This window comes from Anoplolepis gracilipes, chromosome 2 (genome assembly GCF_047496725.1).
Source record: "Anoplolepis gracilipes chromosome 2, ASM4749672v1, whole genome shotgun sequence".
NCBI classification, from domain to species: Eukaryota; Metazoa; Arthropoda; class Insecta; order Hymenoptera; family Formicidae; genus Anoplolepis; species Anoplolepis gracilipes.
Window position 1 is genome coordinate 10,359,140 of NC_132971.1, and position 23,154 is coordinate 10,382,293.

Below are 23,154 nucleotides of genomic sequence, written 5' to 3' on the forward strand. Positions count from 1 at the left end.
ACAGGAAACGCGAGTCAGTTCATGTGATTGGCTCAATGGTTTAGTTATTTTCCCCTTCTTCCACATTTTACTCCGTTAGTGAGAGAAATCAAGTTATGTTATTTTTTTCTCTTTTTATTTAAACTTTGTAAATTATACTTTTATAGGAAATAATAAATATGAAACATTGTATATTTTTTAATTAAATGTAAGCAAACATACGTGCACACGTCCAGAGATAAAATCTAATATACGTCATACAGATATATACACTTATATATACACATATATATTATAATCTCAAGATTGAGATTCGGCCTGCATTTTCCAAGCCTTTGCGGAAGCTAAGAATTTTAGATTCGGTCTCTGCGATTCGTCTTCCGGGAATACAAAGTCAAAAACTTCCTCCCAGCCGTCATCGCTGCCATCTTCGCCGACGACGCGCCTCCTCTTCTTCACCCTTCGCGGCATCTTCTCCATAATTTTCACGAGACTTTCCGAGGTGCCCTTCTCGCTCTCAAAGTCCTTCCATGCTTCCAGAAGTAATACTCGACTCTCAGTATCCCCACTGGATCTCAAGGCGTCGTTTCCGCGCTCAAAGATACGTCTCGCCAGAACGATGTTGTCGGGATTATCTTCCAGCTGCGGATTTAACAGTTCAAACTTTGCGTACGCTATCCAGACCTTGACGTGCAACGTGCGTTCCAGTAGTCGCTCGAACAGCTGACGGGCGTTCTCCGTCTCGCCCTGGGCGATCTCGAAGTCGATGTACGATTTCCACAGCAACTCCGGCATGTCCAACCGTGGCCGTGCGACAGCGCACTCGTATATCGCTCGAGCTCGCTCGATCTCGCCCAATCGCGTCTCCAGCTCGGCAAATCGCATCCAGGTGGTACAGTTTTCCGGGCCGAACTCGAGGAATTTCTCGTACAGCTTCCGACAGCGTTCAAATTCCACCAGCTGTATCTCGAGATCGATGTAACTTCGGAAAAGCTTGTCCGACGCGCATATTCCCAACGCTAATCCTAATGTTTTCCTCGCCTTAGTCAAATTCTTTTGTCGTATCTCAAAATACGCATAAAGCAGCCAAATTTTCGAAAAGGTAAACCGCTTGTGCGGTATAAGGTCGAGGCAGACTTTGTATACTTGACGGCATCGTTCGACATCCTTGGCCTCCAGTTCCTCGAAAAGAGCATACTTGATCCACAAATAGATGTATCGTCGCCAAAATTGTTTTTCCTTTGTGGGTGGGACGTTAGCTATCGCTCGCTCGTACGTTTCCCGAATCACGTCAACATTACCTTCAGACTCCACCAATCTCAAGTAGTCGAACCACGCGTCGTAATTGGAGGGATTTTCTTTGATTTCCTGTTCATACTGATATTTTCGCTTGCTGACTATTACGTCTTCGATGCCTGAGCGATCGCCGTACTTCTTTTCGTGGATCGTATAGGCCTTGTATATCTCCTGGGTGTTGCTCTTCGGTATGTGATCGAGCGCGTACTTGTAAATTACACGGGCACGATCGTGTTCTCGTTGACCCTCTTCGAATCTGGCGAACGCCAGAAATAGCTTCTCGTCGAGACCTTCGTCTCCGTAAAAGCTTACGGCTCGCTCATATACCGCACGTGCACCCTTGATAAATCCGTATGACTCTTCGAAGCGCGCGTACTTTATCCAATGCTTCACGTCAGGGTGAACCATCACGAAGCGCTCGTAGATCTGCCGTGCTCGATCAATCTCTTTGTAACGCAGCTCAAATTTGATATACGTCTGCCAGGCCTGTTCATCAGGTTCCCACTCCATCCATCGCTCAAAGACTTGGCGAGCACCAGCGATATTTTCCAAAGTCTCCTCCATGTAAGTGTACTTGTACCAGAATTGATTGGCCCGTGGCAGCAGGGTCACCGCTCTGTCCCATAAATTTCTAGCGTGATTGACTTGTCGATTGCGCATTTCCATCTCCGTGTACTTGAGCCAGAGCGCAATATTGCGATGATCCACTTCCAGCGCTCGCTCGTAGATCGATCTGGCTCGCTGTATCTGTTTTTGCGACTCCTCCCATTGAGCATACTTGATCCAATTGGTAATGATCATGCGATTCTTGCGAATAATATCCTCGAACGCCTTGCGCTTGCGATGCTGATAATCCGCGAGTTCGTGTGGATCCGATATCTTCTGTTTCGGCGGTGGTGGTAGGATCTCCAAGTCACGCTCCTTCGCTTCGCGCAACAACTGCTCCGCAGTGATTTGTATCTCCGCAGGCGCCTTGTTCTTCACCTTTGCTACTTTAGGCATTTTCTGTGATTTTTCCATCTTTTATAAATTAGACTACGTTAGAGTTAGAATCTATGCCAGATCGAATCCTTCAGTCACTCTTGTAACACACAGTGTATTACGCTATATTATTTTCTCTGTAACACAGAAATAAATGATTAGTAAATCTAACTTCATTAATAATTTGTAAATTATTTTTCAAGCCCTTGTAAACAATAGATTAGCGGAGAGAGATTTCTCTCTTAGCTACACATATTTTATTAGGTTATGGTGGGTAGGTAGATTAAGGTTTAGGATTTTGGTCGAGATTTTTTTTTATGAGATGCTAAGTCATGTTTTTATATTCCTACTCACTTTTTTATCTTCACTCTTGCAGATTTCCCTTATCACACAAATATGAAAATATTTTATCTTCTTATTCAAATTAATTTGTGTACTTTTTTTGTTCTCAAGTTCAATGCATTACATAAATTACTTTCACTGTAACACAAAAATAATTGATAATTAGTAACTTCAATAATACATTATAGATTATTTGAAATTTTTCAAAGGTTATTTAAACAATGGTTTAGCTATGAGTACTTTGTAATAGGTTACGACAGATAAATAAAGTTAGCATTTTTTATTGAGATATCATATTATATTTTCTTACATGTTAATTTATCTTTTTATCATCCTTTTATAGATCTTGCTCTCTTATCACAATGTAAATATATTACTTTTTCTTTACTTAAATAAACTTCTCCAATGCTTGCAAGTGTAAAATAGCAAAATGGTGTAAAACCATAAGTGACCACAGGTTAGAGAGTTTTCAGATGAGTTTATTGAGATACAAATGAGACGCGCGTTGCCATTGGCTGTCGCAGGCCTGTCTTCAGATTGGATTCAGACCAATAATAATACATATTATGTAAATCAATATGGCGACTTAATACTCGATGCTCATTGGGCCATACAATCTTATGCTATGCACATGTAGCTTATGCACTTTGTGTGCGATAGCCTTTACGGTTACGGCTATATGATTTGGCGGGATTTTGCAGAGAACAGATTAAGTAGATAAAAATAAACTAATTAATTAATGTAATTTTACATATTAATTTTTTTACATGTTTACAATTAATTTTCCAAAAATTGTTGTCCTAAATAATTTTTAAAAACAAGGACACAAAATTCATAAACTAATCTCATTGTACAACCAATCTGAAGACAGGCCTGCGACAGCCAATGGCAACGCGCGTCTCAATTGTATCTCAATAAACTCATCTGAAAATTCTCTAACCTGTGGTCATCTGTGGTTTTACACCATTTTGCCATTTTATACTTGGAAGCATTGGAGAAGTTTGTTTAAGTAAAGAAAGTATTATATTTACATTGTGATAAGAGAGCAAGATCTATAAAAGGATAAATTAACATGTAAGAAAATATAATATGATATCAATAAAAAATGCTAACTTTATTTATCTGTCGTAACCTATTACAAAGTACTCATAGCTAAACCATTGTTTAAATGATCTTTGAAAAATTTCAAATAATCTATAATGTATTATTGAAGTTACTAATTATCAATTATTTTTGTGTTACAGTGAAAGTAATTTATGTAATGCATTGAACTTGAGAACAGAAAAAGTAAACAAATTAATTTGAATAAGAAGATAAAATATTTTCATATTTGTGTGATAGGGAAATCTGCAAGAGTGAAGATAAAAAAGTGAGTAGAAATATAAAAACGTGACTTAGCATCTCATAAAAAAAAATCTCGACCAAAATCCTAAATCTTAATCTAGCTACCTACCATAACCTTATAAAATATATGTAGCTAAGAGAGAAATCTCTCTCCGCTAATCTATTGTTTACAAGGCCTTTGAAAAATAATTTACAAATTGTTAATGAAGTTAGATTTACTAATCATTTATTTCTGTGTTACAGAGAAAATAATATAGCGTAATACACTGTGTGTTACAAGAGTGACTGAAGGATTCGATCTGGCATAGATTCTAACTCTAACGTAGTCTAATTTATAAAAGATGGAAAAATCACAGAAAATGCCTAAAGTAGCAAAGGTGAAGAACAAGGCGCTTGCGGAGATACAAATCACTGCGGAGCAGTTGTTGCGCGAAGCGAAGGAGCGTGACTTGGAGATTCTATCACCACCGCCGAAACAAAAGATATCGGATCCACACGAGCTCGCGGACTATCAGCATCGCAAGCGCAAGGCGTTCGAGGATATTATTCGCAAGAATCGCATGATCATTACCAATTGGATCAAGTATGCTCAATGGGAGGAGTCGCAAAAACAGATACAGCGAGCCAGATCGATCTACGAGTGAGCGCTGGAAGTGGATCATCGCAATATTGCACTCTGGCTCAAGTACACGGAGATGGAAATGCGTAATTGACAAGTCAATCACGCTAGAAATTTATGGGACAGAGCGGTGACCCTGCTGCCACAGGCCAATCAATTCTGGTACAAGTACACTTACATGGAGGAGACTTTGGAAAATATCGCTGGTGCTCGCCAAGTCTGAGCGATGGATGGAGTGGGAATCTGATGAACAAGCCTGGCAGACATATCAAATTTGAGCTGCGTTACAAGGAGATTGATCGGACACGATCTACGAGCGCTTCGTGATGGTTCACCCTGACGTGAAGCATTGGATAAAGTACGCGCGCTTCGAAGAGTCGTACGGATTCATCAAAAATCCCTCCAATTACGACGCGTGGTTCGACTACTTGAGATTGGTGGAGTCTGAAGGTAATGTTGACGTGATCCGAGAAACGTACGAGCGAGCGATAGCTAACGTTCCACCCACAAAGGAAAAACAATTTTGGCGACGATACATCTACTTGTGGATAAAGTATGCTCTTTTCGAGGAACTGGAAGCCAAGGATGTCGAACGATGCCGTCAAGTATACAAAGTCTGCCTAGACCTTATACCGCACAAGCGGTTTACCTTTTCGAACATCTGGCTGCTTTATGCGTATTTTGAGATACGACAAAAGAATTTGACTAAGACGAGGAAAACATTAGGATTAGCGTTGGGAATATGCGTGTCGGACAAGCTTTTCGGAAGTTACATCGATCTTGAGATACAGCTGGTGGAATTTGATCGCTGTCGGAAGCTGTACGAGAAATTCCTCGAGTTTGGCCCGGAAAACTACCACCTGGATGCGATTTGCCGAGCTGGAGACGCGATTGGGCGAGATCGAGCGAGCTCGAGCGATATACGAGTGCGCTGTCGCACGGCCACGGTTGGACATGCCGGAGTTGCTGTGGAAATCGTACATCGACTTCGAAATCGCCCAGGGCGAGACGGAGAACGCCCGTCAGCTGTTCGAGCGACTGCTGGAACGCACGTTGCACGTCAAGGTCTGGATAGCGTACGCAAAGTTTGAACTATTGAATCCGCAGCTGGAAGATAATCCCGACAACATCGTTCTGGCGAGACGTATCTTTGAGCGCGGAAACGACGCTCTGAGATCCAGCGCGGATACTGAGAGTCGAGTATTACTTCTGGAAGCATGGAAGGACTTTGAGAGTAAGAAAGGCACCTCGGAAAGTCTCGTGAAAATTATGGAGAAGATGCCGCGAAGGGTGAAGAAGAGGAGGCGCGTCGTCGGCGAAGATGGCAGCGATGACGGCTGGGAGGAAGTTTTTGACTTTGTATTCCCGGAAGACGAATCGCAGAGACCGAATCTAAAATTCTTAGCTTTCGCAAAGGCTTGGAAAATGCAGGCCGAATCTCAATCTTGAGCTTTTAATATATATAAGTGTATATATAAGTGTATATATCTGTATGACGTATATTAGATTTTATCTCTGGATATGTGTGCATATGTTTGCTTACATTTAATTAAAAAATATATAATGTTTTATATTTATCATTTCCTATAAAAGTGTATAATTTAATTAAAAAATATCATTATACAACATTTCATATTTATCATTTCCTATAAAAGTATAATTTACAAAGTTTAAATAAAAAGAGAAAAAAAATAACAGATATGTATTGTGTATTTATTTTTAAAACGGCTTTTTTGAAATATACGAGTATAAAATTGCGTGAGAAAAAATATAAAAAAATTTATATACGTAAATATATAATTTTGAAAAGTTATGTATATGATTATATATATATATATATATTAAAGTTTTATATATTGACATCTCTAATTTTGTAAGTTTATTTTAGGATTTGAATAAGTTTGAGAATAATATATAAAATTTATATTTAAAATATTGAATTTATATATAAAATATTCTTTAAAAGTCTCACATTAAAATACGTGTTTTATTCTTTTTTTTTATTTATATGTATTTATGTAAATAAATATCTCGGTAAAGTTTGTAAAGAAAAAAATTAATTTAAAAATTAAACAATAATATTAATTATATATTATAATTATATGAATATCGAAATTAAGATTTGTGTACTTTGACCCTGAAAAGGATCGAAAATGAGAAGAGATTCGTGTTGTAGACACATGCGCTGTTTTGCAACAATACGGCTAAGTTTGTTCTTGACGGTTACGTGTAAAAGCATCATTCTATCTTTCTTACTTGCTGAAAGCTGAACAAAGACAGAGCATGCTATAGCGCGTGTTTCTTACAGCTTATACGCAGTGCCCGATCGTACATACAGCAACACGTTGAAAAAAAGATCCTTGGCTCTGAAAGATCGTTATAAATTATCATGACAAGGTCAAGGAATTCGTTGAGAAGAACACACAGTTAGTATAAGCGCAATTCTACAATTATGGATCAGCTAGTTATCCTAATATCAGCGGTGCATCTGTTATATTGTCCATTTACAAAAGTTGAGGAAAGTTTCAACCTACAGGCTGTGCATGATATTCTCTACCATGGCTTTAATTTGTCAGAGGTAATTATATATAAAATATTAAACAACGTTCTCTTTATCAAATCGAGACCTCGAGTTATGTCCGTCTCGCTTGATTGATCGCGAACAGCGTAAAACGTGCCATTATATTTATAGCATCGGACACCGGACACGTGTATTTTTAAACGCGCGATTAGCTAATGCTCCAAATCTTTTTGATGATACAATGTAAATTGGCTATTTCCAACAGTCACTTTTTTTTTATATGTTATTATTATTAATACTTGATGACAATCAAATGTATAAATAATTTTCAGACCGTTCTATATAATTACCTATTTAATTACTTATTTAACACAGGAATGTGTTCAAAAATTAATTATTACATTGTGTTTTTATCTCCGATAGTATGATCATCACGAATTTCCTGGAGTGGTACCACGTTCTTTTCTGGGGCCTATTGTAGTATCTACTATTGCCTCGCCGCTAGTGGCTAGTCTTAATTATCTAGAGCTCAATAAAGTTTTTGCTCAGTATATAGGTAAGTAATGTGTATGTAATTTTAGAATGTATAATAATTTTTTACATCTTTTTGTATATAATTTAAAAATGATGGGATTATCTTCCAGCAAGAGCAACGTTGGGATTGTTGGTGATAATTACATTCAAGTTATATAGGGATGCTCTACAGAAAATCTTTGGGCCAGACTTTACAAAATGGTTTGTTGCCATAACTGTATCACAGTATCATTTTATGTACTATCTCAGTCGTCCACTGCCTAACATAATGGCTTTACCTTTAGGTAATGAAATAAAACTTTGTTAACTAGAGTTTATATATTACTTTAAACTACAATTTATTCTGTTGCATATATTATATATATATACACACACACACAAACATGAGTGCATGTGTGTGTATATATATAAATGTATACACATATATATATATATTTTTTTTTTAATTGTAAACGATTTAACATTATAGTGTTACTAGCTTTGTTTGGATGGCTAAAGCAAAATTATGTGATATTTATTTGGTCGTCAGCTGCAGTGATAATAATATTCAGAACAGAACTCGCCATACTCTTGGGAATATTCCTGTTATTTCCTTTATTTAGCAAGCAACTTTCTGTACAAAGGTATTTACATATTATATCACAGATGCTTAATATAGCTGTAAAATTACAAACAATAGCAATTGGAATTGCCAAGCACTTTCTGTGAATCAGTATTGATGTAAACTTTGATATATATATATATATATATATATAAAATAATCAACCCTAAATTTTATTGAGACAAGTTTAAATTTTACAGCTTTGATTATAATTGATTATGACTTTACATGATTAAAGAAATATTTTATTTTTATGTAATGCATAATACTCTTTCGAATATTATTTTGTTATTTTATTTGTATGTAATGCATAATACTCTTTCGAATATTATTTTGTTTATTACACAATGTTTTATAATCATTTTTAGATCGTTTAAAATCGCGGTTCCAGCTGGTATATTTTTCTTCGTACTTACTGTTGCTATAGATTCAATATTCTGGAGACGCTTAGTATGGCCAGAAGCCGAAGTATTTTATTTCAACACTATTCTTAATAAGAGCAGCGAGTGGGGCGTATCCTTTTCAGATATAAGTTTTTTTTTAAAGATCTTTAGTGTCTTAAATGCTTATTTTGAATGATTGAATGTTAGAAGAAATATTATTTTTAATCTATTAAATCAAAACATGAATTATAAGAATATTCAAGATGTGGTAGATTTTCATAAAAAGATATTTTTAGTTGGCTAAAGTATTAGAAATTATTGAACAGGTATTTTCAGTATATAAACTTAACTTATGATAAATAGACATCACCATTTTTCTGGTATTTTTATTCAGCGATACCAAGAGGTCTGGCACTTTCATTCATTTTTGTTCCTATGGGGATATTTTTGGATATTAGAGTTCGTGCGTTTGCCATCCCAGCTATTGTATATGTCATATTAATGTCATTTCTACCACATAAGGAGCTGAGATTTATCATATATGTATTTCCGCTACTGAATGTTAGTGCAGCTGTTGCTTGTCATAGAATGTAAGTATATATTCCGTTTTATTTTAATTATATTTAGTTAATTTTTATTAGTTGTGTTTCTATTTTTTTCTAATTTTTCGGTTTATCAAAACTAAAATATCACTATTCATAAAATCCTAATACTCTATATAGTTGTTGATTAAACTTTAAACTATAAATTCTTGTAGCTGCATATAATATAAAAACTGTTTCTCTGTTGATAATTAGATGGAAAAACAGAGCAAAAACAAAATGGAATGGCTTTTTAGCACTGACAATTCCGGGTCATATTATATTAAATTTTGTATTCACCACATTTATGCTATATCTAGCTAGTTTTAATTATCCTGGAGGTATGGCAATTGCTAGATTACATAGACTCGAGAGAAACTCGATCGAGCCAGTACATGTGCATATCGATGTATACACTGCGCAAACTGGAGTATCAAGATTTACACAGACCAATGCTTCTTGGATGTAAGTTATCTTGTACATTAATTCTATTTTCATTACGACATCTTTCATTAAAAAAAACTCTATTTTACAGATATTCGAAACAAGAGAACTTGACTATCGACGATCCTGAAATGCTACAATATACTCATCTTTTGATAGAAGGAAAAGGCAAATATTCCTCAAAAATAAGTCCTTATCTCAAAACTCACAATATTATCGATTCTATCGATGCATTTTCGCATATAGCATTTAATTATGATTTATTACCACCTATTAAAATTAAAACAAAAACTAGCATATTTATTATGAAAAGAAAATCGAGTATCAAATATGAGCCTTATAAAGCAAAAGCTTCGCTTTCTGTAGATAATTCTCCAAAACAAATGGATAATATAGAAAATATAGAATTTAACATGTCACATCAAGTAAAGACAATGGAACCAATAGATCATAATGTGGAGTCGGAAGAATTTAAAAGGCCAGATAAAACTAGTGAACAAAATTTGTCAAATAATAAAGAAATTAAAGAAACGATTAATAATATTGAAGAAAAGGTAAAAAACAATTTAATAACTGATAATGCAATATCTATGGAAAATACTACTACGTGGGAAATTGAAAACACAAATAAGTTATCGCAAGATTCAAAAGATATAGAAGAAAAAAATTTGGATTCTGAGGAAGATTTCGAAAGTGTTCCCAATACGCATGATGAAAAAATAAAAATGAAAGTTGAAGAGGAAAAGATTACTAAGGGAAAACATAAAAACAATTTAAATATGCGTCAAGAAACTCAAGGTACTAAAGAGACGATTAGACAAATTATTCAAAAAAAGATAAGAGAAGACAAACAACAAAAAGAAACTAATGACGAACAAAAAGATACAATTCCAATAAAATTAGTGAAAAAAGAAGCTATAGTACCAGAATGGCCAAGGAAGAAAATATTTAAACAAGAAGTAAAAGATTTCTCAATTGTAACAGATGATGAATCGACATTAACAGCTCAAGATCAAATTGAGGTGAAAGAATATACAAAAGATGATGATAAACAGAGATTTATTAAATCAAAAAACACTTCACAGAAGACAGATAAAATCAAGATAAGAAAATCAGTTAATCTGAAACAAAATGAAGCAAAAAATGAAGATTTAAATAAAGAAAAAATTGTAGATGTAACAATAAAGAAGATTACAGAAACACAGGATTCTGACACAGAATTAAATCTCTCTCCTCCTCTAACTGTGAAACAAACTGAGAAAGAGGGCAAAGAAAATATTAAACTATCAAAATCAATAAATGTAAGAGAAAGTATAAAAAATATAATAAATCAATTTAAAGAATTTGAAAAAAATTTTATGTATGATAATATTGATTCGATAACATCAATGAATGATGTAAGCCATATTGATGCAAGTTATATTGAGAGTGATCTACCCATAACAAAAATGGACAATAGTATTACAGATTATTCTACAAATAATGAGAATCAAGTTGTGATAAAAGATGTTAGAGAAAGTTTCAAAGAAATATTAAATCAATTTAAGCATATCAAGAATGAATTAACTTCAAAGGAGGATGATCAATTTGATGAAATCGCAGCAAAATATATGGAACAACCAATTGAAGAAACGTTATCACAGTTTAGTGAGGCTCTAAAAGCTTTAATGCAGCAAAGAAAGAAGACTTTGCATAAACATGCAACTGGCTTGTATGATAATCAAGATATGGACTTACCAGAAGATGATTATAACAGAAGATGATTATATGTCAGAACATCAAAGAAAACTGACGATAAAAAAAACCACACAAACAGCAACAAAGGAGACAAAAAATTACAAGACTGCTAAGAAATCAGCTAAGAGCTGTATAAAATAGAAGGGCAGATAATTGTAAATAGGCCAAAGATAAAATATTATGGTTTCTAATACAAAATAATTACTTTAATATATTAAAAGTACTAAAAATCATACTAAAAATGTTTTTCTGTGCCTCTTATAATATCAATCTTATTTACATTATCTAAAATATGTAAATTTCAAATAATATAAAAAATAAGACTGATACTACGAAAGATAAAGAAAATTTGCAGAAAAATATTGAAAAGCAATTAAATAGAACAATTAAATATTATTTTGTAAGTAGCTTCATCAAGTGTAGAATGAAATTGTGCAATTATGATATTGTGTAAATATGTTTCCCTGTGATATAAAAAAATGTTGTATTTTTTAATGTATGCGTATGTATTACCAATATGGAAAGCATAAAATTTACTTTCCTGTGTGAGATATTTATATAATTAATTGCGAAAATAGTTTGGTGGAAAAGTACTATATATTTCATAATACAAATTCATATTATAGATGCATAATTTTTACTTTGCATAAAAACTATATAAATTTATAAAAAAACGTATCTACATATAATAATCAAGATATATTTTATAACTATTTTATAACTTCATTACTTTCTTTTCTTTTAACATATTTTCATTACATTTTGAAGTGCAATTATACACATTTAATGTTTGTAATTTGTAAGTGTCAAATTAGTATGTGAGTTGTATTATCTGATTTCTGCATTTGAATATTGCTTATACAAAATTTGTCACATTTTTCTGTTTGATATTATGCCTTGCTTTTGTGTGAGTGTGCATGTGTGTATGTATATATGCATTGGATGTTAAATTATAAATTTACATTAAAACATTATAGAATTTATCTACCACATAATTTATTGTGCAATATTTATAGATTAATAATTAATTTTTATATCGGTACCTACAAAGCAATCAAGTGCCTTATTAAATCTCTTCCAATGTTAGCGTTAAAAACAATTTTACATATATGCATGAATATAAGAACTATATGTATGCTCAATAATTATATTATGCATTAATATTTTATAAATTGAAATGGTTGAAATATTATAATTTAACAAGTTAATCTCCAAACCACTTCTATTAAAATCTTGATATTTATTTCACGCGACATGCGATTAGAAAAGGGAACAAATATTATTACAATATATGTAAGATTAAAATTTCCTAAAAAGCTCCCTGATTGAATAGATCGATCCGATCGTGTTACATAAAAGTATGGCTAACGTAATGTTAAACAATATTTTATCGCGTATGCCGCACTTTAAATAGACAGGAAGGCCGTCGTCACACTGTCAAAATAAATAATATGTGTTAATATAAAATTTTTCTTGTGACGTAGTTTTATTATACAAATAAAGTTTTTAAAATGTGTGCTTCAGATTACATATACCTGCATTTTTGCTTGCTTCAATTTAAATTTCTGAAATGCTTTGCTGCTTTCTTTGTAAAAGAGGAATGGTTGACTTGTGCTGAATAATCTTTGTAATAATGGAGTCTTGCACAAACGCATCTAAATTAAATATAAATCCCTCAATTTCTTAAAATTTAATATTTTTGGTATTGTACAACTAAGTTGGTGCAAAAGATGAGTTATATTTTTTATTCTGTTCAATTTTTTTTATAAGTAATATTTTATTCAAACGTGAGTTTACAAAAAAATTTATAAAAAAAAGAAATTTCTGTTTTTAAATATAATTAAAAAAATTTATTCCTATTTTGATTAAAGAAAAGTTACTTTTATTGAAAAAAAGCTACATAAAGAAATTTATATATTTAATAAACATGCAATCCACATATTTTGCATTAACTTATATAAATATAAGTATAATATTTTATATAATCGCATGAAATTTAAGATTTACATTTGTTTCAATGCGATAGTTAAAAATGCTTTAAAACATTTATAACTTTTGATGCAGTCATACTTTTAGTGATAATCAATTAATATTCAATGCGATATCGTATCAAATAATTTAATTTCTAAATTTATTTTTTACCTTTTGTACATTTCTTAAGTGCAACATCTTTGAAACTCTTGATATAATCGACTCCGTTCGCCGTTCATCACGATCTCGTTGCTAGAAAATAAAATTAACAATTTTATTGTTTTCGGTTGCTAAGAAACCATATATATTATTCACATGTATTATAAACTAATTATTATAATAGAAAATGTTTAAAAAAAAATCGAAGTTGCAATATTTTTTAATCTATTATCCATATACCTTTCCAAGATTTTGCCAAAAGATGCATCGTGCAACCGTTCTTCGTGAAAAAATTCAAATCGAAGTGGCGAATATAGCGCGAATTTCTGACCAACACGACACGACGCGACAAAAAGTTTTGTCCAATACATCGATTGGGTATTGGCTAGAGAATTTCTAGGATTTTAAAAATTACTTGCGACGGCAGCCAATCAATACGTCCGACGAACTTATCGAATGACAAATGTATGTACACTAGTGTTACCAACTTGGGCTATTAATCACAATTTAAGTGACCATATTTTTTGGGTAATTTTGCAGTTTTATTAGGCAATACATATTTTAAAAAGTGATTCTAGCGCTTTTTAATAATGAGTAGTTGGTTAAATCCCGTATCAGACTACGCATTAAAAATTGAGATTAAAGATTGAAGATTAAAATTTAACTAATCAAAACAAAAGGAACTAAATAGCTTTGCCTTGATTGGTCAAATTTCAATCTTCAATCTTTAATGTCAATTTTTAATGCGTCTGATACGGGCTTAACACTGATGTACTACACGCCGACTACGTGGTATGATATGCGCCACTCGACAACGGCAGGATGGAAAGGCGAAGGGCGAAGGGAGGTTTCAAGAATGGCCGCTCGATGCGCATGCGTACTCGACGCGCGACGCAACAGTCGTAAACAAGACAACTGGTTTGGCTGACGTTTCTCGCGTCTAATTATTACGCCTACAGGGTTGACGGGGGTGTCTGGTGGGGGACGCGATTCCGCGATTTCGCCGCGTATTTGTTCACACGGAGCGGGATGTTCCTGATCCCGCGACATGGCACGTCGTGATACGTAAAATTCAGGACACGCGCTGGCATGCGGTGACGTCATTCGGATCGTTCTAGAAGAATTTTCCGCGAAACAAAAATGGCGGGTGCGTAATCCATTTATACGTCAGCGTAGCACGATGCCGCCACGTCACTCCTCTCGATTATCATCACGTACATTTCGTTCTCTTTATATTTCAGATTTGTACGCGAAGTACAACTGCACCTACTGTCAGGAAGACATTGCGGGCCTACGTGTCAAGTGCATCGAATGTCCTGAATTTGACCTTTGCTTGCAGGTGGGTCGAATATTCGAACCCTCATTTCTGAGTCACGTGATATCCTCTTTCTCCCTCTGTTATTATTATCGTTGCTCGTTGCCTCCTCTCATTTTTTTCTCTTTTTTTGGAGGTTTTTTTCCACATTTATAGCTTTTCGAATTTTTTTTTTTTTTTTTTTATGAATAATACTTTTTATTTTATCATATTTTGTACATCTTTGTACGTGTGTATGTCATCACGTTTCCTATACAGTCTATTCTATCGCGAATCTGCGAATGAAGCTGATCGATGAGATACACGTGGACGCATGCTGGCGAATATTTTGAATTGTGACGCCAATGAAATTTGATTATTGTAATTTTTTAATAATATGCAGGAAATAATAGATTTTGCGAATGTTTTTACTGTGATATCTTAATTGGCAATTATTTTTATTAAAATTACTTACAATTCTGTAAATTACTTGTATTTTGTATTTTACATTTGTTTAAAGCTATTTTAAAATTTAAAAATTATTTTTATAAATAATAGAAATATATGAGTACAAAAAAAAAATATATTAGCTGTGTTTAATAAATTGTTTATAGTGTTTTTCTGCTGGTGCTGAAATTGGTCAACACAAAAACAATCATGCCTATCAGTTTATGGTAAGTTATGAAAAAAATTTATTTCTATACATCGCGTTATAGGAACATCAGCGTTAATTTACTTGTGTATTGATATAGGACTCTGGTACTATAAGTATATTTAATGGACGTGGTAATTGGACAGCTAGAGAAGAACTTAGGCTTCTGGATGCTATTGAACAATTTGGATTTGGAAATTGGGAAGATATTAGTAAACATATCGAAACACGTACACCAGAAGGTTAATTAATTGACATGTTTTCTGAATATTACATGAAGAATTTGATACACATTTTTGTAAATGTCATTAATTAATCATTTTTTAAAATAGACATTTTGTTACAGAGGCAAAGGAAGAATATATTGCTAGATACCTCAATGGTAATATTGGAAAGCATACATGGCCACCTACAGAGAGCTATGTACCAAATCTTACGGATCAAACCAAGTCCGATCATGGTCCATTATCGCCCGATCTCACATCCAAATTACCACCATTGGATATCACTCCAGAAGAAGCCACGCAATTGGGTTACATGCCCCAGCGAGATGATTTTGAGAGGGTAATAATCAGTCTTAGGATTTGATCAATTTTTGCTTGAAAACATGATTTGATAATCATCGTTATTATGATGCTTCTTCTAGGATTATAACCACGAAGCCGAATCTCTCGTTTCTTCATTATTCCTGAATCCTGCCGAAGACGATGATCTTGACATCGCACTTAAATTAGCGCAAGTTGATATGTACACCAATAATTTGAGAGAGCGAGCAAGGCGAAAACGCGTCGTAAGAGATTACCAACTTGTGTCGGCTTTCTTTTCATCATCCAGAAAAGACAAAGGAATAAAAAAGAAACATACGAAAGAAGAAAAGTACGGTTTATATAAATGTACTTTTTCCATTACATTTCTCTCGAGAAATACTTTGAAAAAAATATTTAATCTCTCTCTCTTTTTTGCTCGCTCAAAACATATTAAGTATTCGTATTAAGTAATTCGTTTATTCGATGCAGAGAATTTAGGGACAGAATGCGTGTATTCGCACAGTTTTACACAGCACAAGAGCACGAACAGTTCCTAACAAATCTCGAGAGGGAAAGAGAATTGCGCTTACGGCTCTCGGAGCTTTATCGATATCGTGAGAACGGTATTACGAGGCACGAGGAATGCGCTCATCTGGAACAAGTTCTTGCGCAAACTCAGAGACAAAATGATACAACGGATTATTGGACAGAAAAGAAATCTGTAAGTATGAATTTTTACTTATACAAACTTTTTGTTTTATACACAGAATGGAATAATTTTATCTTGCAATATATATATATATATATATATTGGTAAAAGCTAGTAAAACTCCAAAATATCACAAAAATATTATGTAATATTATGTAATATCTTGTTATATTTTTTTTTTTACTAAAGGCATGCTAAAATTAAGTACATATTAATGTATGATATGTTACTATGAAATACAATTTTCACAAAAAAGATGAAAAACAATCATATTTTCGTGCTTATTGTTAAATATTATATCATTTATAGATTTTTGCTATTGTGTATAAAATATAATTGTATTGTGTGAATTTTTACATGTAAATATTTAACTCTTTTATTTATGCATTTCTTATATATAAATGTGAATTTGAATACATTTGTGTGTATTTATGTATAAAACAAATTATATAATCATATTTTTATTATCTTTTCTGTTATTAATAAATATTTTATATACATTTTGCACTAAGGTTGATATGATATTATATGTGACACGACAAAATATTCTTCTATAATATGTAAAATATACGTATTTATTAAATCTGCAACGATATGTAAAGACGAATATTTCAAAATGAATATTTTGTCATGTTATCATATAATATGAATCAATACTTAATATCATATTTTTGTTTAAAAATGAATAATTTAAAGTTAGAATTTGTGTAATGGTGCATGCAAAGCATAATGTTATAATAAATTTATATTATATATACAATTATATACATAAATTATTGCATTCTAAGTTGTGATATAATGAAAAAATTTTCTACAAAGAAAATTATTTAAAATAATTGCAATTATTCTATCCTTGTTCTCTTTGTACATTTATATGTACAGTACAAATGAAAAAGAAAAAAAAAGCTTAGAACTTGATATATTGTATATACTAGCTTTTGCTTCTTTTTAACTAATTCTATTGTTTGTGATGCGTGTTGCCAGGCATTTGTGAACAGATTGTATCAGTTTGCATTTCACTTAGGGCAGCAGTGGGCCGTTCACTCCAATACACCGCAGCACCTCAAAAAGAAGGTAAGTTTATATTTATAGAATTAGATGTTCCATTTTGTGTAGAATTTAGAAATATTATTTTTATATCATGTTACACATATACACTATTTTCATATTTTGTGCTTACATTTATTGAAAATTTTTGTTTATTTCATTGTTTGTTCTTTGGTTCAAATTATATACTTAAAAACAATAATATTTTGTCTCAATATCTTATAGCGAATTCGAATTTACCAAGTGCAAATTTTTTCATATATTCCATATATTCGGATTGTGCTCATTATCCCAGTGTGTACAGATTTTTGCATTCAGCAAATGAAAACTATCCTAGTGATGAATTTATATTCGTACAAACGAAAAAACAACTGAACAAGAACAAAAAATGTTACATTGACTTTTCTAACAGTGCAGTTTGATGCTACGTGGAAACAATTCTGCATCATGTTAGAACAATACCAGAATAATCAATGCATGTGTATTGAATTCGCTAGAGATTATATTAAATTACTAAAATTATTGAATTAATTATTTATTTATGCTTATATCTTTGTGCTTTTATAGAGAAGAAGAAAAAAGTTACTCTTTCACCGACCGAAAATACACTATAAAGCAAGACTTGCCCAACAATTCCACAATCAATCAAACCTGTCACAATCGGACGACGATTCCAGCCAGTCAGTGGGCGGAATCGGATAGCAATCCTACTTCCAGTCAGTCGACTTGCAGCCCCAGTTCTACGCAAGAAAGAAAAAATTACAACGTCGATACCGCTTGCACTCCAGAACGAAATATAGAATTGGAGGCTGCATCTCATCTTTTAACACAGCAAGAAAAATCCTTATGCATTCAACTTGACCTAGAGCCGACTGTATATTTGACGCAAAAAACAATGGTAATAGATGTAAGTATGTGATGAATGCTTATACTCTTTCTTAATATTGTAATCGTAATTCGTTATCTCCTAATATCACTTCTCTATTATTGCAGGCATATTTGGAAGGGAATAGAAGATTAAACGTTCTAACTCAATCAGAATGGCAGAGCAAAATTCTTCATTATTTGGTAACTAACGGCTTGATTGCAGCTAATTGATTAAATAAAATATAAAGATAACGCGTATAAAAATTTGCGACATTATATCATTCTAAGTCATCTTTAATCTTGCAAGCTAAGTCCTAGGTATAACTAGTATTTGAGTCTGATAACTAATATGTAGGACAGATGGACAAAGAGAAAAAGAAAATATATATATGCTGTTGGTACTTGTTTCACACAGCAATTTAGATACTTCTATGCAATGTGCGATTTATGACATAGGATTGAATAGATAGATAATCAGGCGCAATCTATGATGTATTTAGCATCTATGATTAATTTTGAAAATGCGTTCAAAGCCGATTGTACGGTGATAAATTCTTATCTTTGTTTAATTTTTTTAATTCTTTTTTATTCAGACCAGTATAATATTGGTTATAATACAGAGACTAATAGACAATTTAGTTAATTGCGATAAACGTTAGTAAATGTTTTAATGAATCGGTCTCTAAGGTATTATATTTTACTTATCGTTTTCAGAATGTTTTATGAATTCTATTTGAGAGAATCTCTTAACACTGCCTATGTAGATACATTGAACATGTTGCTCAATTAATTCTTCCATTGTATTATTTTCGTATACAGATAATGCTCGTGAGCACTCTTCTATTTGCTGTAAATGTCAAATATGAACAATTATTTTTTAATTGCAAATAAAAGAATTTTTAATCTATATAATTTTTAAATCTTTGCATATTATATGTATAATTACATACAAAATATACAATACTTCGTGTATTGCAAGAAATATACACAATATGTCTATATATAATGTCTATATTTATATATTTTATATATTTATATATTTTATTTATGCAAATTAATCAATTTATAGATTTACAAATTTCTTGCAAAATAAAGTATTCTTACTAATTGCATTGTGTTCACTAATCCAATACATACAGAAATATTTAAGAAATTCTTTTATTTATGTTAAAAAGAAATTGTTATATTTGACAATAAAAAAAATATCGAGATTACTGAAACATCCATGTTTTGGAATCACAAAGTAATCATACATAAAGCAATATACCAAAATGTGTCGAAACTTTTTAAGCCAGTATAGTTTATATTTGTCACATATTTGATTACTATTATTATACTATTATTTAAATAGTGTACATCACACTTAAAATATTGGTATACGCATTGGATTAATCACGATTAATGATGTGATATATAAAAAAAGAGAAAACATTTTCATTTCACAAAAAGCATAAGTGATAATCCATTAATTTGCATCATTCATATAATTAAAATATTACATATTTTATGCGTATCTTGTAAATTACATGCAAGGCTTAGTTGTATAATTACCTGCAACTTTATATAATCTATTCGACGATTAGAAAAATTCTTTTATTTGTACTAAAAAAAATTCCTTATTGACGAAAGTGGTACAAATACTATAACATATGCAACATCGATAATATGGAATGCATGATATTAGATAACTTATCTGTCGCTTTGTGTGGCATTTGTACATATGAAAGAGTGATACTTAGTGATAATATATTGTAAAGCAAAGAATTATACAATTTCATTTATATAAAATGTCATCATTATCATTATCAATAAAATTAAAATTCTAAAATCTAAATTTGTAACAGCAAAGAAAAAAAGTATATTTAAAAGAAAGCTTTCAAAGCATAATTATTTTCCACTACTTTTGGTATAGAAACTAAAGTACGAAAATATTCCTTCAAGAATGGTTATTACTTAATTATATGTAGATGTATGTTAAATTTTACAATATGCACAAAAAATGTCTATAAAAAGTCACTCATCCAAACATTTCTTCTAAACTATATATACCATGGGTATATATAGTTGAAAATATCTTCACACATAAATCGCATTAAGTTTTATTTTTATAAATTTAAAGTATTATTTGAAAAATTTCTAAAGTGTTGAAAATCCTAATACGTCAAAACAGTGATAGATTTTGAATAGAAAATGATTAAAGTTTAAGAATCAGAAAGTTAGCATACTCAAACAAAATATATATGTCAATAACGTCCATGAAACAAACTCTTTTATGACATTGAAATTGTATAAATATTCAATGAGATATCCGTCATATTTTTCCGCTTCGTATAATAATATGGATTAATGGTATTTAATAGTAGTCTTCTTAATAAAATTTAAACATCAGCATATACATTTTATTGCAGGTAGTAAATTATCGATAATTATAATTTAAGTATAAAATGTATATAATTTATGCATATTTATTTAATAATTTATCGATCAATATTATCATACGAAGCAAATAAACATACTAATTTGCATACTTGGAGAAATTCGTCGAATATGTATGTACATAAAAGTTTCTGGCATAACACTATTCAAATCACTTATAATTAATCTGCTAATGTAAAGATAGTATATATCTATGATGTATCATTACATTGAATGACAAGGTGTGAATACAGATTTCTTTTTTGCATGCATTTTTGTAAATGCATCTCACATGTGTCACCTGCAATTTTAAGATGGCAAGTTTTCACGAAGAAAGAGCGCATCAACTTTTGTTTCAAAACCAATAAGAAAGCTATGGGTTTATGAGAGACCCATAAAAATGCTTAAACAAGCTTACGGGTAAAACTCGATTCTTTGTTTATGAAAACCTGCCATTTCAAAATCACAGACGACACGTGTGATGCACTTACAAAAATATATATAATAAAGAAATACGTATCTTGCCAGTCACCATACTGATGTGCATTAATGCGTCATTGGTGAATACTATCTTTTTTTAGCAGCAGATGCTACCTAGGTAGCAAGCACACGACATTTTGACATGAAAATATGATCAAGTTCGAACCAAATATGACGTGATGTAATGACGTAAAAATGACGGACTAATGTCACAGACTGATGACATTTCAAGACGTTAAAAAGACAGAGATAGTAGAAAAGACAAGATAGTAATACTTGAGCGATTTATAATAATGACTTAAGAATTAAGACGTTTTAAATTAGACATTATTTGGTCACGTGACGTCATTGAACCAGAAATGACCAGTCGTTTTCGACGTCAAATTGACATGTGCTTGTTACCTGGGTAGCCATGCAACACTGTAAACTTTTGGAACCTCCGTATAAGTTTATTACTCCTCTTTGATATATTTATTCTATTTTCCATTATTCTGTATCATCCCATCATATTTGCATTTTATTTCTTTTTTATCCTAAATTATTAATTAATAATTACCCTCTACTTCTACGCACACACATATATATTTGTATTTTCTTGTTTCATTGAATATTATAATATGTATATAAGTCTAAATATTCATGATAAAATGTATAGGTTCTAATACTGTAGATATAAAAAAGAGCCTATATATCTGTACATAATAATATGCGTAAAGAGATCTACTCAGGTTTAAGTAGATAGACAAAGTTTATATCCAGTTCTTTTGTCGAGAGAAGCATTCACACGTATGATAAGGGCGATGCAAACAACGTTCATATTTTCTATAGATAATAAACAAATACCTCCTTCCGTTTATCCGATTATATTTGTACGTGATGTGTAGTTAATTATATTAATGACTTCCTTTTACAACATTCATATAATTGAGATTAATGATTAAAAATCTTGTCTTTGCGATACGTGTATAAAAATATCCGATATATTTTAGCTCTACAGCATGCGTCAATACATCGAAATTCCAAACTAATTCTTACAGAAATAATTGTAGTCGGATAAAGAATGACAAGGATATAAAGTACAGCTCCAGTCACAATAATTTACCTATATGACACTTAACACGCGTGTTATATACTATACGCATTATTTTCTCAATATAAAGCAACAAAACAATTCTACAACATTACAGATTATAATGTACTTCAACACAGATATTCGTCGAATGTGCGAAATAAATTGTGCGATATTTTCATTTAAAAAACATAATTTGTATATAACATATTGTACCTTCATATTTTCCATTGATTTCTTAGAAACAGAAATGTAATATTGATCGTGATAAGAATGAGCAAAGTTTCATGTGAAATGATAATTATATGCTATAATTACTTGACAATTATTTTGTTTACTTCTAAAATAGTGGGAATTTATTGAGTCATGATTAATCAATGGTTATTAGATTGCAAATTGATGTATAACGTTTTTTGCAACTTTTTTTTAAATTGTCTGATATTTTTCCATATTTTCCTACGTTTCTTTAAATTAACGCTTCTACGTGTAAATATAATTAAAATAAATAATTTTTCAGTCTGCGAATAATTCGAAAAAAAAAATAGATAAGAATCATAATTTGTAAGTATAGAAAAAATAAAACAAATATTTTCTCGTATCAC

The 23,154-nt window shown here is 31.7% G+C and overlaps 3 protein-coding genes, 1 long non-coding RNA gene and 1 pseudogene across 5 annotated transcripts; 3 read left to right on the top strand and 2 right to left on the bottom strand.

Annotated features, from left to right (window-relative positions):
* Positions 1-105: 105 nt before the first annotated feature.
* Positions 106-3,060, bottom strand: Crn (pre-mRNA splicing factor crn). The gene is made up of 3 exons (XM_072911470.1): positions 2,909-3,060; positions 2,611-2,736; positions 106-2,393 (listed from the first exon to the last, which is right to left on the bottom strand). Exon 3 carries the CDS (start codon positions 2,293-2,295, stop codon positions 280-282), a length of 2,016 nt encoding a protein of 671 aa, XP_072767571.1. The 5' UTR covers positions 2,296-2,393; positions 2,611-2,736; positions 2,909-3,060; the 3' UTR covers positions 106-279.
* A 491-nt stretch (positions 3,061-3,551) lies between these two features.
* On the top strand, positions 3,552-6,215 carry LOC140675378 (protein crooked neck-like; annotated as a pseudogene).
* A 605-nt stretch (positions 6,216-6,820) lies between these two features.
* On the top strand, positions 6,821-12,894 carry Alg12 (Alg12 alpha-1,6-mannosyltransferase). The gene is made up of 8 exons (XM_072909802.1): positions 6,821-7,139; positions 7,506-7,638; positions 7,727-7,900; positions 8,086-8,239; positions 8,586-8,730; positions 8,964-9,190; positions 9,398-9,646; positions 9,717-12,894. Exons 1-8 carry the CDS (start codon positions 7,014-7,016, stop codon positions 11,386-11,388), a joined length of 2,880 nt encoding a protein of 959 aa, XP_072765903.1. The 5' UTR covers positions 6,821-7,013; the 3' UTR covers positions 11,389-12,894.
* A 39-nt stretch (positions 12,895-12,933) lies between these two features.
* On the bottom strand, positions 12,934-14,261 carry LOC140675397 (uncharacterized). Its single transcript, XR_012048390.1, has 3 exons — positions 13,733-14,261; positions 13,505-13,585; positions 12,934-13,017 (listed from the first exon to the last, which is right to left on the bottom strand). It is a non-coding gene; the product is annotated as an uncharacterized lncRNA (long non-coding RNA).
* A 109-nt stretch (positions 14,262-14,370) lies between these two features.
* On the top strand, positions 14,371-22,877 carry Ada2b (Transcriptional adapter 2B). Of its 2 annotated transcripts, XM_072909825.1 has the most exons (10): positions 14,371-14,639; positions 14,734-14,831; positions 15,401-15,460; positions 15,539-15,680; positions 15,785-16,002; positions 16,085-16,314; positions 16,455-16,686; positions 17,699-17,748; positions 18,289-18,628; positions 18,715-22,877. In XM_072909825.1, the coding sequence occupies exons 1-10, from the start codon at positions 14,633-14,635 to the stop codon at positions 18,817-18,819; spliced, it is 1,482 nt and encodes a 493-aa protein (XP_072765926.1). In that variant the 5' UTR covers positions 14,371-14,632; the 3' UTR covers positions 18,820-22,877. The 2 variants fall into 2 exon arrangements, with proteins under 2 accessions (XP_072765926.1, XP_072765935.1); XM_072909834.1 differs by lacking the exon at positions 18,715-22,877 and having other exon boundaries at positions 14,372-14,639; positions 17,659-17,748; positions 18,289-18,563.
* Positions 22,878-23,154: the final 277 nt, after the last annotated feature.

Bases quoted from the DNA above. Each gene is read 5' to 3' on its own strand.
- Ada2b (XM_072909825.1), top strand. The intron at 14,832-15,400 runs GTGGGTCGAATA...AATTGTTTATAG, and splicing joins AATTTGACCTTTGCTTGCAG to TGTTTTTCTGCTGGTGCTGA. The intron at 15,681-15,784 runs GTTAATTAATTG...ATTTTGTTACAG, and splicing joins CGAAACACGTACACCAGAAG to AGGCAAAGGAAGAATATATT.
- Crn (XM_072911470.1), bottom strand. From the start codon at position 2,295: ATGGAAAAATCACAGAAAATGCCTAAAGTAGCAAAGGTGAAGAACAAG.
- Alg12 (XM_072909802.1), top strand. From the start codon at position 7,014: ATGGATCAGCTAGTTATCCTAATATCAGCGGTGCATCTGTTATATTGT. The intron at 7,639-7,726 runs GTAAGTAATGTG...ATTATCTTCCAG, and splicing joins AGTTTTTGCTCAGTATATAG to CAAGAGCAACGTTGGGATTG. The intron at 8,731-8,963 runs GTATCCTTTTCA...TATGATAAATAG, and splicing joins ATAAGAGCAGCGAGTGGGGC to ACATCACCATTTTTCTGGTA.